We start from the raw sequence: 16,263 nt of genomic DNA on the forward strand, positions 1-16,263 counted from the left end.
CTCTACCTTCTCTATTCATAAAGTGGTGAGGAAGAGTTACTGATCTCTACGCCCCCTCTACCTTCTCCATTCATAAAGTGGTGAGGAAGAGTTACTGATCTCTACACCCCCTCTACCTTCTCCATTCATAAAGTGGTGAGGAAGGGTTCCTGATCTCTACACCCCTCTACCTTCTCCATTCATAAAGTGGTGAGGAAGGGTTCCTGATCTCTACACCCCCTCTACCTTCTCCATTCATAAAGTGGTGAGGAAGGGTTCCTGATCTCAACACCCCCCACCTTCTCCATTCATAAAGTGGTGAGGAAGGGTTCCTGATCTCTACACCCCCTCTACCTTCTACATTCACATAAAGTGGTAAGGAAGAGTTCCTGATCTCTACACCCCCTCTACCTTCTCCATTCATAAAGTGGTGAGGAAGGGTTCCTGATCTCTACACTCCCACTACCTTCTCCATTCATAAAGTGGTGAGGAACAGTTCCTGATCTCTACACCCCCTCTAACTTCTCCATTCATAAAGTGGTGAGGAAGAGTTACTGATCTCTACACACCCCCTACCTTCTCCATTCATAAATTGGTGAGGAAGAGTTCCTGATCTCTACACCCCCCACCTACTCCATTCATAAAGTGGTGAGGAAGGGTTCCTGATCTCTACACCCCCTCTACCTTCTCCATTCATAAATTGGTGAGGAAGAGTTCCTGATCTCTACACGACCCCCAACTTCTCCATTCATAAAGGGGTGAGGAAGAGTTCCTGATCTCTACACCCCCTCTACCTTCTCCATTCATAAAGTGGTGAGGAAGAGTTACTGATCTCTACACACCCTCTACCTTCTCCATTCATAAAGTGGTGAGGAAGAGTTCCTGATCTCTACACACCCCCTACCTTCTCCATTCATAAATTGGTGAGGAAGAGTTCCTGATCTCTACACCCCCTCTACCTTCTCCATTCATAAAGTGGTGAGGAAGAGTTCCTGATCTCTACACCCCCCACCTTCTCCATTCATAAAGTGGTGAGGAAGAGTTCCTGATCTCTACACCCCCTCTACCATCTCCATTCATAAAGTGGTGAGGAAGGGTTACTTATCTCTACACCCCCTCTACCTTCTCCATTCATAAAATGGTGAGGAAGAGTTCCTGATCTCTACACCCCCCACCTTCTCCATTTATAAAGTGGTGAGGAAGAGTTCCTGATCTCTACACACCCTCTACCTTCTCCATTCATAAAGTGGTGAGGAAAGGTTCCTGATCTCTACACGCCCCCACCTTCTCCATTCATAAAGTGGTGAGGAAGGGTTACTTATCTCTACACCCCCTCTAACTTCTCCATTCATAAAGTGGTGAGGAAGAGTTCCTGATCTCTACACCCCCCACCTTCTCCATTCATAAAGTGGTGAGGAAGGGTTCCTGACCTCTACACCCCTTCTACCTTCTCCATTCATAAAGTGGTGAGGAAGGGTTCCTGATCTCTACACCCCCTCTACCTTCTCCATTCATAAAGTGGTGAGGAAGGGTTCCTGATCTCTACACACCCTCTGCCTTCTCCATTCATGAAGTGGTGAGGAAGGGTTCCTGATCTTTACACCCCCCCACCTTCTCCATTCATAAAGTGGTGAGGAAGAGTTACTGATCTCTACACACCCTCTACCTTCTCAATTCATAAAGTGGTGAGGAGGAGTTCCTGATCTCTACACCCCCTCTACCTTCTCCATTCATAAAGTGGTGAGGAAGGGTTCCTGATCTCTACACCCCCTCTACCTTCTCCATTCATAAAGTGGTGAGGAAGGGTTCCTGATCTCTACACCCCCTCTACCTTCTCTATTCATAAAGTGGTGAGGAAGGGTTCCTGATCTCTACACCCCCTCTACCTTCTCCATTCATAAAGTGGTGAGGAAGGGTTCCTGATCTCTACACCCCCTCTACCTTCTCCATTCATAAAGTGGTGAGGAAGGGTTCCTGATCTCTACACACCCTCTACCTTCTCCATTCATAAAGTGGTGAGGAACAGTTCCGGATCTCTACACCCCCCAACCTTCTCCATTCATAAAGTGGTGAGGAAGAGTTCCTGATCTCTACACCCCCTCTACCTTCTCCATTCATAAAGTGGTGAGGAAGAGTTCCTGATCTCTACACCCCCTCTACCTTCTCCATTCAAAAAGTCGTGAGGTTGAGTTACTGATCTCTACACCCGCTCTACCTTCTCCATTCATAAAGTGGTGAGGAAGAGTTCCTGATCTCTACACCCCCCACCTTCTCCATTCATAAAGTGGTAAGGAAGAGTTCCTGATGTCTACATCTCCTCTACCTTCTCCATTCATAAAGTGGTGAGGAAGGGTTCCTGATCTCTACACCCCCTCTACCTTCTCCATTCATAAAGTGGTGAGGAAGGGTTCCTGATCTCTACCCCCACTCTACCTTCTCCATTCATAAAGTGGTGAGGAAGGGTTCCTGATCTCTACACCCCCTCTACCTTCTCCATTCATAAAGTGGTGAGGAAGGGTTCCTGATCTCTACACCCCCTCTACCTTCTACATTCATAAAATGGTGAGGAAGGGTTCCTGATCTCTACACCCCCACCTTCTCTATTCATAAAGTGGTGAGGAACAGTTCCTGATCTCTACACCCCCTCTACCTTCTCCATTCATAAAGTGGTGAGGAAGAGTTACTGATCTCTACACCCCCTCTACCTTCTCCATTCATAAAGTGGTGAGGAAGAGTTCCTGATATCTACACCCCCTCTACCTTCTCCATTCATAAAGTGGTTAGGAAGGGTTCCTGATCTCTACACCCCCCACCTTCTCCATTCATCAAGTGGTAAGGTACAGTTCCTTATCTCTACACCCCCTCTACCTTCTCCATTCATAAAGTGGTGAGGAAGAGTTCCTGATCTCTACAACCCCACACCTTCTCCATTCATAAAGTGGTGAGGAAGGGTTCCTGATCTCTACACCCCCTCTACCTTCTCCATTCATAAAGTGGTGAGGAACAGTTCCTGATCTCTACACCCCCTCTACCTTCTCTATTCATAAAGTGGTGAGGAAGAGTTACTGATCTCTACGCCCCCTCTACCTTCTCCATTCATAAAGTGGTGAGGAAGAGTTACTGATCTCTACACACCCTCTACCTTCTCCATTCATAAAGTGGTGAGGAAGAGTTACTGATCTCTACACCCCTCTACCTTCTCCATTCATAAAGTGGTGAGGAAGGGTTCCTGATCTCTACACCCCCTCTACCTTCTCCATTCAAAAGTGGTGAGGAAGGGTTCCTGATCTCTACACGCCCCAACCTTCTCCATTCATAAAGTGGTGAGGAAGGGTTCCTGATCTCAACACCCCCCACCTTCTCCATTCATAAAGTGGTGAGGAAGGGTTCCTGATCTCTACACGCCCCAACCTTCTCCATTCATAAAGTGGTGAGGTGGGGTTCCTGATTTCTACACCCCCCACCTTCTCCATTCATAAAGTGGTGAGGAATAGTTCCTGATCTCTACACGCCTCCACCTTCTCCATTCATAAAGTGGTGAATAAGAGTTCCTGATCTCTATACCCCCTCACCTTCTCCATTCATAAAGTGGTGAGGAAGAGTTCCTGATCTCTACACACCCTCACCTTCTCCATTCATAAAGTGGTGAGGAAGGGTTCCTGATGACTACATGCCCCCTATCTTCTCCATTCATAAAGTGGTGAGGAGGGGTTCCTGATTTCTACACCCCCTCACCTTCTCCATCATAAAGTGGTGAGGAAGGGTGCCTGATCTCTACACCCCCCCAACTTCTCCATTCATAAAGTGGTGAGGAAGAGTTCCTGATCTCTACACCCCCTCTACCTTCTCCATTCATAAAGTGGTGAGGAAGAGTTCCTGATCTCTATACCCCCCCCACCTTCTCCATTCATAAAGTGGTGAGGAAGAGTTCCTGATCTTTACACACCCCACCTTCTCCATTCATAAAGTGGTGAGGAAGGGTTCTTGATCTCTACACCCCCTCTACCTTCTCCATTCATAAAGTGGTGAGGAAGAGTTCCTGATCTCTACATGCTCCCTACCTTCTCCATTCATAAAGTGGTGAGGAAGGGCTCCTGATGTCTATACTCCCCTTGACTTTCCTTCTATCTTCTTCCATCTTCCTAAAGTGGCTCTGTGAGATATTTTGGTTCAGTTCATGTTTGCTTATTTTCTGATCATGTATCCCTTTACTTCAGGTATTTATTACATTTCTTCATATTTATGACTAAATCTTCCCATGCCTCCAGAATATGGTTAGATAGGAATAGGATTGTGGACATTTAAAATTTTCTAGGTTGTATATTTTTCTACTGTTCAAATAGTTTGTAAGAAAAATGCCCGTGTATCATTTTTTTAATTACTGAAATAAATAATACTTCCATTTAAGAAAAACAAAACCAAATAAAAAATGATGACAGCTACAACAAGACAAATACTGAATTACACTACGCTAAGGTGCCCATTCAGTTAGCTGCCATGATGGGAGAAGGGGAAATAGGGAGGTATTTAATGGGACAGCTTTCTAGTTGGCAAATGAAAAGAAGTCTGGAAACAGTGGCAATGTATGCACAAGGTGACTGCACCAAACACCACAGCACTGTACATTTGAAAATGGTGAAGACAGACTATTAGAGTATGTACAATAGTTTATAAGAGAAAACAAAGGAAAGGGAAGGAAGAGAATAAAAGAAATCAGGCAAGGTAAGGCCCTATCCATCTCCGCACTTGCCATCCAGCAAGAGGATCTGTTGGGGAGCCCTGTGCGTCAGGAGCAGGGGAAGACTGTCAGGATCCAAGAACGTTATGTCTGACTCTTGAGATGACAACTCGAGCCATATCTCCCAGCTTCCCAATCCCGGTGACGCGCTGAGATTTCAAGTAACAGCAATACTTCACTGCCTCGCTTGGGATGATGTACGTTCAAATCTGATTAATATTTGGTAAATAAAGTGCTTTTCAGGGAAATGGCAGGCATGACCTCCCCACAGTCTCTGACTTCACAGATCCAAGGATTTCCCCAACTATCCTCTGGGCTCTATATTCCAGAAACCAGAGCAAGACAGACAATGGAAGGGGGAGGGGAAAAGAAGGCTGCCTTCACTGGAAGGTCTAGGGAAGGGGGAAGATGTGCTGCTGGTTACCAAGGGAATCAGGGAGGGCAGTGTGTGATTGGATAGCTTGAGAGTGGAGTTTCAAGGTCCATCAGGCCACTGGCAGTGGCAGGAAGAGTGTACTGAGAATGCAGGTCCCCCCCCCCCACTTTTTTTTTTAAAGGCAAGCACCTCCAATTGACTTTATTTTATCTTTACAACAACCCTAAAAGATAAGACTATTAAATACCTCATTTTGTAGAGGATGAAAATGACATACAGAACTAGTAAGTTGCAAAGCCCTAATGGGAAGGTCCCCTTTTTTTAAGTGTCCCAACTGGGCAGAGGTTTTTCTGGGAAGCTGTTCTTCCAAGCATTTGTCCTCACAAAGTCCCGCCTTCCTTTTCAACTAGTTAAGTCCACGGGAAAAGGTGATGGCAGAATTTCCCTACCATAGTGTGGGGGCACTACGATCCTGTTCCTCCCCTCCTCCCACTCTCACACCCACACTCACTCATCTCACACATCACTGAGAAATGGGTCCCGCAAAAATCTCCAGGGGCTCAAGCCCAGAGTCTACCCCACCAGGCTCTCTCCAAGCTCCTGCCCTTCTCTCATTGTGTCATGAGCTAAACACTGCAGTGTGGGCATTCTCACATGACAACCTCAGGGCTAGGCATCAGAAAAGCCCCTCTACAGGAGGACAAGTGCAGGGGGCAATAGCTTGCTCAGAATCACAGGCTGTCCAGGGGCAGGGCTGGGCTTCAGGCCTCCCTAAAAGCCAGTCCCCGGCTCACGCAATCAGAACATGGCTGGGCTTTGCAGGATGAGTAAGAAACAAGGCCGGCTTCCAATTCATCTAGCAGAGACTTAAAACAAGGCAAAGCTGGGAGTCAGAGCCCTTAGGGATCCCTCATGCAACTGATTCGCAGGTACGTCAGTCCTGTTGCCTCTGTCTTCACCGCATGCCTTTTCTGGAATTCCAGGAAAAGAGTAGGCTCTGAAGTCAAGCTGGGCAACAAATGCCTACTTCATCCACAGGCCAAGTCAGCATCCCGGCCCAACTGTCCCTGGGAGGAGCTGCAGTGAGTCAGTGTCTGGCGTCAGGTCCGCTCAGTAAGTTATGGCTCGAAGTCACTGCAAAGGCCAATGACTTTCCCTTCCCTCTGACTGAAGGGCGAGCTCAGAAACAAGCATGCCCTGCGCTGATACCTGGGCAGACCAGATGGGACACTTTTTTGGCTGCAGGGAGGACGACATCCCTTGTCTTCCTTTTGACAGCCCATTTCTTCAGATTTAGAGGCTCTTTAATTTCGTGGCTTCAGAACAAAATTATGACTTGGGACCCAGGAGAGCTAAGGGGAAGCAGGCTTTGTGGCACAATGGGGAGGAGTCCAAGGACCTGGATTCATTCTGCACACCTTCTTGGGGCTTAGATGAGGAGGTGTGAGTTCTGGGTTCTGCGTTTATAGAAAACAAGTCAATGCCACATTCACATCACGTCACAGTAAAACTATGCCTTATGACCACATATCCTTTTTGGTTTTACTCTATTTCACCCTACCTTTCAAGGTAGAAATGTTGCTACTAGAATGGGGGCAGCAGAGATGGGGACAGATTAGTGAGAGACAGCATCCACGTCAGTGTCCATGTCAGTTACACTCCTTGGGGCGGCTCCCTCCTAGATCCTGGGACAATGAAAGCAGCTTGCTGGAGAAGAAGTAATGTGAAGCAGACAGTAAGCGGCATGTCCACTTCAACCCAAGAAGAGAGAAGGACGGCGCGTGAGCCTGACAAAGGCCGAACATCCAGAACACGCCCGACCTAGCACCCTGTCCCTGCTTCTCAGGAGCAAACCTCGGTGCTTGGGGAAAGAGCCACCATTGACTTGTGACCTCGGCCTGGCCGAGGGGCTGTAGCCTCCAGACACCCTTCGGAGTCACAGGGACTAACAGCTGGGGTTTTATTCAGACACAGATGGAGGGCAAGGTCAGAATACCCACCAACTGCCCTTCAAACCTGAGACCAGATCGAATACATGCTTCAGAAAGTTCCAGAATGGAAGTGAACTGGCCAGCTCTGGGGAAGCTGCGTGCATTTATAGCAAGCTGAGCAAGAAGATGACAGCTTATCATGTTTTGAAATGATTAATGTGTTCCAGAAATTACAAGGGCAGCTAAATGGTCATGGGGGTCACTGCTTGGCTGAGCTCTGAGGTCAGCACTAGCTGCCCAGGCAGGCCTCTGGGGAAACCCTAGGGCTGGTTGGCACAATGTAGCCACAAGTGCCTGGGAAAGCTGCTTTGCGAGGCTGATGACAACATCACCCCTGTTCCATGCACAGGGCAGAAGAGCTCGGTGCCAAGGAACCCCAACCCAATCCCAGCAGGCCATGTGGCCACGGCAGCTGTACTAAGCTGGCCTGCAGCCCCCCTACGCTAGGACAGGCTGCCCGGCCAACAGTTAGGTTAGGGCTTGGGGCCAAGCCTGCCCTGTCCAGACTGCTGTTAGTCACAGCAGGGTCTGGCTAGAGAGCATCCCATAAAAGGACTAGAATGAAATCAGGAACATCTTTCCAAGATACAGATTGACAAGAACACCATGTACAAAATGAAGTGAAGACATCCATTTTCCCCAGTGTGACTCTACAATGGCTGAGCCTAGAGTTTGGGTATACAACTTTCTTCCCAGCTAACAAAAACCCTAAAATGCCTGCAGAAATGGCTCAGCTTAGTTAAGGTGCTTGCTGGCAAAGCCTAAGGACCCAAGTTTGATTCCCTCATACCTGTGTAATGCCAGAAGTACAAGGTGGAACATGCAATCTGGAGTTCCTTTTTAGTGGCCCTGACATGCCCATTCTCTCCTCCTCTCTCTCTCTCTCAAATAAATAAATAAAATAAATATTTTTAAAATTTTTATTTATGAGAGAGAGAATGGGCATGCCAGGGCATTCAGCCATAGCTAACAAACTCCAGAAGCATGTACCATCTTGTGCATGTGGCTTATGTGGGTCCTGGGGAATCGACCCTGGATCTTTCGGCTTTGCAGGCGAGCACCTTATCTGCTAAGCCATATATACTTTAAAAAACAAACAAACCTAAAATCACCTTATGAGCAAACAAGCATGACTTCCCTTGTGGCTACCCTTCAACCTCCCCACCAAAGTGACATTTGCTGACAAAGGTTTCCCAGGCCCCAAACAAACCCCTAAACCAAAAGGCTCACTGCACATTGCACAGAAATAAAAGTAGGAGAGAGACACTGAGCCTCAGAAAGAGGCTGGAGCCACCAGCCCATATTTTGGTCATACTACTAACACTGTGACCTTGGAATTCATGGACAGCTGCTAAGACCATCACGATGGGCCGGTGGCCATGGCGGCATGGCTGTGTACTGGATGCAGAATAACAGACAGCCCCCAGAGGCTAATGAGCTCCCCAGCAGTGCCTCAGTCAGTGGCTCTGGGCTACAGCACCAGACACCATGGCCCAAGCAGGTCACAAGGTCCCTGCTGACAGGGCTGACCTGCAGTGTACCCTTAACCCCAATAGCTTGGGGCTGCTCAGGAAAGGAGGTGCAGGACCTTGACTCCAGTGAACAAAGCCCTGGCCCTATGGCCACCAAACAGTTTTTACCGCTACCAGCAGCACCTCACCCCAGTGCCTGGGCCATCTGCAGGGCCATGAGGCTGGTCCATGACTCAAGCTACTGGCCACATCAAGTGGGGTTTTTTTGTTGTTGTTGTTTTGGTTTTTCGAGGTAGGGTCTCACTCTAGCCCAGACTGACCTGGAATTCACTATGGAGTCTCAGGCTGGCCTCAAACTCTCAGTGATCCTCGTACTTCTGCCTCCCGGGCGCTGGGATTAAAGGTGTGTGCCACCACGCCCCATGTCAAGTGTTTTTGACCCCAGGGCAAATGATGTACAGTTCCAGAATGCTTTAGCCACTCCACAACAAGCAGGAAAAGAAAGTGAACTGGCTCATCCCTGGCAGAGCAAGAGAGGAAGGCAGGCTTCTGTGGACCAAGCACCCAGGCACCACACAAATGTACCTCACTCTGAACAGACATGACTTCAAAAAACCCAGAAAGAGAGCCTAAGAACTGTATTTGTTGGTGTGACTCCAAAAGCTCATAATCTATTAAAGGCACATGATCCTGGTGACACAGTCCTGCCTTCTTGCTGTTGTAATAGGACACAAGTCTAACCCAAGTTAATGGGAGGAATGACAACAGGGACGGCTGGGTGATGACAGTGTTAATGACGGCAGCAGCAGCAAGTGCTCAGGCAGCATTTATATGGGCCAGCCCTGTCCTCAGCCGATAAGGGATGGGATGCAGTAATTCTTGCAATGACAGCCAGACATGGGGCGCATGTCTTCAATGCCAGCACTCAAGAGGCTGAGGTAGAGGCCAGCTTGGGCTGCAAAGTGAGTTCCAGATATTCCAACGGCCGGGTTCCCTGGAATGAGGTACCCTGGTGGGCACTGGGGACGAGCAGAAGCACCCGCGGAGCATACACAGGAGCAGGAGGAGGACAGAGGACACAGACAGAGGCCTGCCGGCTGCGGGCAGGCGCGGGCGGGGGCGTCCGGGGTGCACTCACCTTCACGCTCCCCACTCGTCTTCACGCCTTTCGAACCACCCTCTGTACCTTTAGCCTTCTCGGCGTCTTCCGGGGCGTCCTCTGCAGGCCCTTTCTCCTCGTCGTCGTCCTCCCCAACATTTTTGTAGTTGGGTCTCTTTTGCGCCCGCCTCTTGCCCTTGTGCTTGTTCATCTCAAGGGACCGTTCGAGTGACTCAGTGGGCTTAATGAAGCACCGAATGCTGGGCTTGGCCTAGGAAAGTCCAACAACGACATTGGGGGATCAGGATGCAAGAATGCCAGTGGCTGCTCGCAGACTGCCCAAGAGCTCCTGGCTAAGAAGTCACCTCCGAAACAACGAATGCCACCTTGTGGGTGTCAAACTCTTACCAGGATCATCTTCCCCACTGTCAAGCAATAGTACCAGGTACTGCTCATAATGCCAGCTAAGTCAGAAGCTACCTCTTAGGCAAGCTTGGTCCCAGCTACCAAGGAGGCTGAGGTGGGAAGGATCCCAATTTCAAGGCCTGCCTGGGCGAGAGTCCTGCCAGGCTGGACAACCTTGTAGGAGGCTATCTCAAAACAGGCCCTTGGCTTCCCACCAGGAATAGATGGGAAGACCCTATTGCTGAACTCCACATACTTGGGCTGCAAGGCCACTGAGAAACCCTGCTGGAAATGAGCTGAAAACCTCCTCCATGTAGACCAGCTGACAGAAAGCTGGAAGAAGCCATTCTACATACAGTTCAATGGGAGAGAGAGAAATCACCAGTGAAGATACCCAACAGTGGATACTGCAGCCTTATATTTGGCCATCCAGGCCAAATGAGCCAACGGGTGCAATAGTGGCACATCTGTCATGGTGGAAATCAACTGCCCTCTAGTGGACTGAAGGCCTGCTCCATGGGGGGAATACATCTCTGATACTGAAAACTTAAAACAGGGGTAGTCATGAACCCTAGGGGTATAATGTCTGCTGCTGACTGGATAAATGTATATACTATGCTTATCAAACTGCCCAGTAGGCACTTCTCTTAATGTTCATACCCTTATATTAATGCTACCCTCACTTTTGGTAGAGAATCTTCTCTTTTCAGATGGCAGTGACCTTGGGATGACTCAGAAGGCATCATGGTGCTAGAAAGAAGTGACAGGAGTGCTCAGCACTGCAATATCTCTATCACACCTTCCAAGGCTCAGGGTCCATTGCAGAAGACATGGCAGAAAGAATGTAAGAGCCAAAGGAAGGGTAGGACTCCTTACAATGTGTTCCTCCAGACACAAAATGGCCTGGATATCCATGATCTCACAATGCCTGATACTACCTACACAAGACCATAATAATAAGAGGAAAAGATCATGATATCAAAATAAAAGAGAGACTGATTGAGAAGGGGAGGGGATATTATGGAGAATAGAGTTTCAAAGGGGAAAGTGGGGGAGGAGGAAGGGCATTACCATGGGATATTTTTTATAATCATGGAAGTTGTTAATAAAACAATTGAAAAAGAAATAAAGAGAGAGCTGGGGATACAGTTCAGTTGCCTGGCACGGGTGAGACCTAGGCTCCTTCCCCAGTTCCATGCATGTGTGCAGACACACTATGAAGACCAGTTCTCTCTGTGCCAGCTGTCCAAGCAGGAAAACTTCTAGCTCACGCTCAGGTGTGCTCTCTATGTTCCATTCACTGTTCTGAGAACTCAAAGACTACAGCACCCCACAGACAGTACTCATTTTTGTGTCAAGGAAGCTGCAGCTCAGAAGTTCTGAGCACCTTCCCAAAGTCACAGTGCCAGGAGGCTAGAGCTGAGACTCAAACCCACACACCACTGCCTCAGTTTGAATCACAGTGACAGGACATGCGTTATGGTTAGACTTTTTTAGTTTTTGGCTTGAGACAAGGTACTATGTAGCACTGGTTGGCCTCAAACTTGCTATGCAGCAGAGGATTACTCTGAACTCCTAATTCTCCTGCCTCTACTTCCCAAGTGCTGGGATTACTTGTGTGTATCACCATGCTGGGCTTTTAAATTTACTTTTTGTAAAATTTATATTAAAAGTGAAATGGGGCTGGAGAGATGGCTTAGCAGTTAAGGCACCTGCCTGGAAAGCCAAAGTCCCCAAGTTTGATTCCCCAGGACCTATTTAAGCCAGATGCACAAGGTGGTGCATATGTCTGGAGTCTGTCTGCAGTGGCTGGAGGCCTTGGCATGCCCATATTATCTCTCTGCCCCACGCCCCCCCCCCTGTCAAATAAATAAAAATAAAATAGTTTTTTTCAAAGTGAATGGTATGCCTCTCAGGAAATGGAACAGCAGCAGGCCTTGTTATAAAAGTAAATGAGGGCTGGAGAGGTGGTTTAGCAGTGACGGCGCTTGCCTGAGAAGCCAAAGGAGCCAAATTCAATCTCTCTCGCGATCTCACATTATTAGTCAGATACACAAAGGTGAGGCAAGTGTAAAGTCCCACGTGCCCACTAGGTGGCATAAGCATCTGGAGTTCAATTTCAGTGGCTGAGGCCCTGACATGCCAGTTCTCTCTCTCTCTCTTTAAAATTAAAAAAAAAAAAAAACTTAAAAATAAATAAGTAAATAACAAAAAGTAAGGGGAGGGCTGGGGAGACAGCTCAGCAGGTAAGAGCACTTGCTGTGTATGTATGCGGGCCTCTCCAGCCAGAGACCGCCATGTTTGACTGCTTAGAGCCCATGTATAACGGTCGGTTTGGTCATGCATGTCTGTAACCCCCATCCATGGGGTCCAGAGACTAGAGAACCACCGGGGCTCGCTGACAGACTGTAGCTCTGAGTCAAAGGAGAAACATCATCTCAAAGAAACAAATGAGCCAAAAAGTGATTAAAGGACATCTGACATTCTCCTCTGGCCTCCACACACATGCAAAGGCTGCACACATCTGCACACACCTATGCATACAACACACACACACACACATCTCACCTAATTCACATGCCAAAAAGAAGGAAGGACGGAAGGGAGGAAGGCAGTCAGGCAGGCAAATGCTCTGGACATAGATGTAGTCACACTGCCTCTTGTTAGAGGAAAAACAAAGACAAGCTGCCTCCAAGGGAAGACATTCTCCCTAGAGAGGGTGGGGGCCTCAAGGAAAAATGGCAAAGGCCCACACCAGTGTTCATGTTTCATATTCTCTGTGGTGGTTTGATTCTCATGTCCCCCATAAACTTAGGTATTCTGAATGCCAGTCTCCCCAACTGATGGCAGTTGGAAATTTCAGCCTCCTGGAGGTAGTGTATTGTTGGGGGCGGGCTTATGGGTGTTATAGCCAGTGTCCCCATGCCAGTGTCTGGCACATTCTCCTGTTGCTATTGTCCACCTGATGTTGGCCAGGGGGTGATGTCCACCATCTGCTCATGCCATTGTTTTCCCCTGCCATCATGGAGCTTCCTCTTGAGTCTATAAGCCAAAAAAAAAAAAAACCCTTTATTCCCCAAAACCTGCTCTTGGTCGGGTGCTTTCTGCCAGCAATGTGAACCTGACTGCAAAATTCTCCTATCTTCATCTTTATAACAACCATGATATGTAGGAATTATGGGTCCATTTTGCAGTTGAGAAACTGAGGCTCAGAAGGGGTGAATTTAATCCAGTGATCTCCAACTGTGGAGCTACAGAGCTAGAGCCTACCAAGTTCAAAACCCAGGGTTTCTATAGAGCTAGAGCCTATCAAGTTCAAAACCCAGGTTTCTATAGAGCTAGAGCCTATCAAGTTCAAAACCCAGGTTTCTATAGAGCTAGAGCCTACCAAGTTTAAGACCTAGGGTTTCTTTTACCTACAGCTCCAACGTGGTTCCATATTTGCAGCTCTACAAAAAGCATACACATAAACTGGGTGGAGATGCCTATTATCTCAACACTTGGAAGGTAGAAGCAGGAAGATCAGAAGTTCAACATCATCCTCAGCTATACAGTAAATTGGAAGCCAGCCAGGGCTATGAGGGACTGTAAAACAAAACAAAGTCAAAAGCATATATAAATGCTACTGGGTATGGAGCACACACCTATGGTCCTAGCTATTTGGAAAACTGAGGCAGGAAGGTCATTTGAGTCCAGGAGTTCAACGGCAGCCTGGGTAGCATAGCAAAAGCCCATCTCAACAAAAAGTATATACATATAGATGGACCATGTCTAGAAAGAAGCAAAGACAAAAGAAAATGGATTTGCTCAGGGCAAGTTGTGATTGAAGCATTCTTCTATTTCCAGACTCTAAACAATGTTCAGACATCAATTTGTCATTCTAAAAAGTTTTAGAATAAACTTTTCCATTATCTTGATATGGATTATCTATCTTACAAAATTTACCCCCAAAGAGCCAGCAATTACATGGGAGGCGGGGACTGTGCCTTGTCAATAAGTGGAATTTGCTCAAGAAACACAGATTAATTTCAATAATGTTCAAAACAAAACCCAATTCAGAGCTAAATTAGCATCCAAATCCAAGCATTCATTTTTATTTGCCCACTTTGGATTATTCAACCACAAAAATGACAGATAAATTTAAACATGATTGTACTGTCCAGGAAACTCAGACTGCACCCTGCAGGGCCTGCAGAGAGGGTGTTCCGGGCATGCATGCGTGACAGGCGGCGTCCATCAGAGGCACTCTGGTGCTGTGTGGTCGACTGCAGCTCTGGTACTGTCTTGCTCTCTCCTTAGGGAACCCGAGATGAAGAGACTTGTTTCCACCCATCCTCACCTACTCCCAGTGAATTCTGGGACATGCCACAGAGACAAACTGTCAGATATAAGAAAACTGTGACCAAATTCACAGCAAACACCTGTGCATGAGAAGTTATGGGCAGAAATTCACATGGATGGATATGGAAAGCCTTTCCTAAACTCTGCATGGACCCTGGTTCAGAACTGGCAAAATGGAGGGCAATGGCCCAAAGGGCCCAGGCTGTCAGAGCAGTGGTTTGAATGCCAGAGCAGCTGCCTCATCAGCTCCTTCCCAAAGACACTGCGGAAGAATTTAGGTCCTTGAGGATAGAGAGCCCTGACTGGGCCCCGGACTAGAAAACACACACACACACACACATACACACTGACAGGGCCCCGGACTGGAAAACACACACACACACACACACACACACACACACACACACACATCTTCAGAGAGTGATGAAACAGTCCACATTCAACACATTGCAGTTATGCTTCCATTACTAGCCTGCATCCAAAAAGAAAAGCAAGGAAAAATAGTCAGCTGGGGGCTGGGGAGGTGGCTCAGCAGTTCAAGGCACTTTTCTGCAAAGCCTTTCAGCCTGGGTTCCAGTCCCAAGTAGCCCACGTAAGACAGATGCAAACAGAAAGGCAACACAAGCATCCAGCATTCGTTTGCAAAGGTAAGAGGCCCTGGCACGGCCATGCACACATGCAAGTAAATAAGGAAGCTTTTTAAAAGTCACTGTCAAAATGAACTCAAGAACTTTTTCTCAGGGAATTTGCTTCTGGATAAACAGGTGTCTGGTTCTGCGGGGATGCCCTTTGGGAAAATTTCAAGCTTCTAAAATTCAGGGGAGGTTCAGGCAGAGGGAAAAAATAAAAAATAAACCCAGTGGAGTCACTTTTAGGAAAGCTTTTCAAAGGCTACAAGTGAAGGTAGAGACACTACTTTTCCCCAAAGAGGCACAAGACTGTATTTGTGTGTCCACATTTCATCTTTGGGGAATAAAGGTGCAATGCCGATAGCTACGCCATTTCTCAGTACACTTACAGCCTTTTCATTTCATTTGAATTTTCTTTTTTTGTTCTTAATGTGCATGTGTGTATGCATGTTAGTGTGTATGTGGGTGTGTGAGTGTGTGTGGGCATGTGAGTGTGTGTATGCATGTTCGTGTGTGTGTGTGGTGTGTACATGTTCATGTGTCTGTGAGAGTGTGTGTGTAGGCCAGGGCACAACCTTGGGTGTCATCCTCAGGAATGTCATCTGCCTGCTTTGAGACAGGGTCTATAATTGGCCTGGGGGTTTCTAATTATGCTAGACTGGCTGACCAGTATACCCCAAAGACGCTTCTGCCTGTTTCCCCATCACTGGGATGACAGGCATGTACCATCACTGGCATTTTTACCAGGATAGTGGGGACTGAACTCAGGTCATCATGCTCATGAGGCAAACACTTTATCAACTGAGCTATCTCAGTCCTTAAAATTTCTCATGTGCACATGTATTAATTTTTTTTTTTAATTCAGGAAGGTTCAGTTGGGCACCAGAGTTATATTTTTATTTCTCTCTTCTTAAATAAGCCTGATTCTACTTTCCCCTATATTAATTACTTTTTGCTACCTGACAAGGAACAACTTAAGGAAGGAAAGGTTTTTTTTGTTTGTTTTTAATTTTGTTTTTTTGAGGTAGGGTCTCACTCTAGTTCAGGCTGACCTCGAGTTCACTATGTAGTCTCAGGGTGGCCTTGAACTCATGGTGATCCTCCCCGCCCCGCCCTCACTGTGCTGGGATTAAAGGCGTGCGCCACCACAGCCAGCTGGCAGGAAGGTTTTCTCCCCGCTCACGGGTCCAGGTGACACTACGCCATGGCGGGGAAGGAATGGCGGCAGGAGTG

At 47.5% G+C, this 16,263-nt stretch overlaps 1 protein-coding gene across 7 annotated transcripts in view; it reads right to left on the reverse strand.

Annotated features, from left to right (window-relative positions):
- Clec16a (C-type lectin domain containing 16A) overlaps positions 1-16,263 on the reverse strand; it is a 237,136-nt gene that overhangs the window by 167,878 nt on the left and 52,995 nt on the right. For 5 of the 7 annotated variants that reach the window (XM_045161465.1, XM_045161461.1, XM_004652036.2 and 2 more), the window contains one exon: positions 9,695-9,926. In XM_045161465.1, coding sequence (XP_045017400.1) covers positions 9,695-9,926 — 232 coding nt within the window. The remainder of the gene's footprint in view (positions 1-9,694; positions 9,927-16,263) is intronic. The other 2 variants (XM_045161463.1, XM_045161462.1) reach the window with 1 other exon arrangement.

This window comes from Jaculus jaculus, chromosome 11 (assembly GCF_020740685.1).
Source record: "Jaculus jaculus isolate mJacJac1 chromosome 11, mJacJac1.mat.Y.cur, whole genome shotgun sequence".
Classification (NCBI taxonomy): Eukaryota; Metazoa; Chordata; class Mammalia; order Rodentia; family Dipodidae; genus Jaculus; species Jaculus jaculus.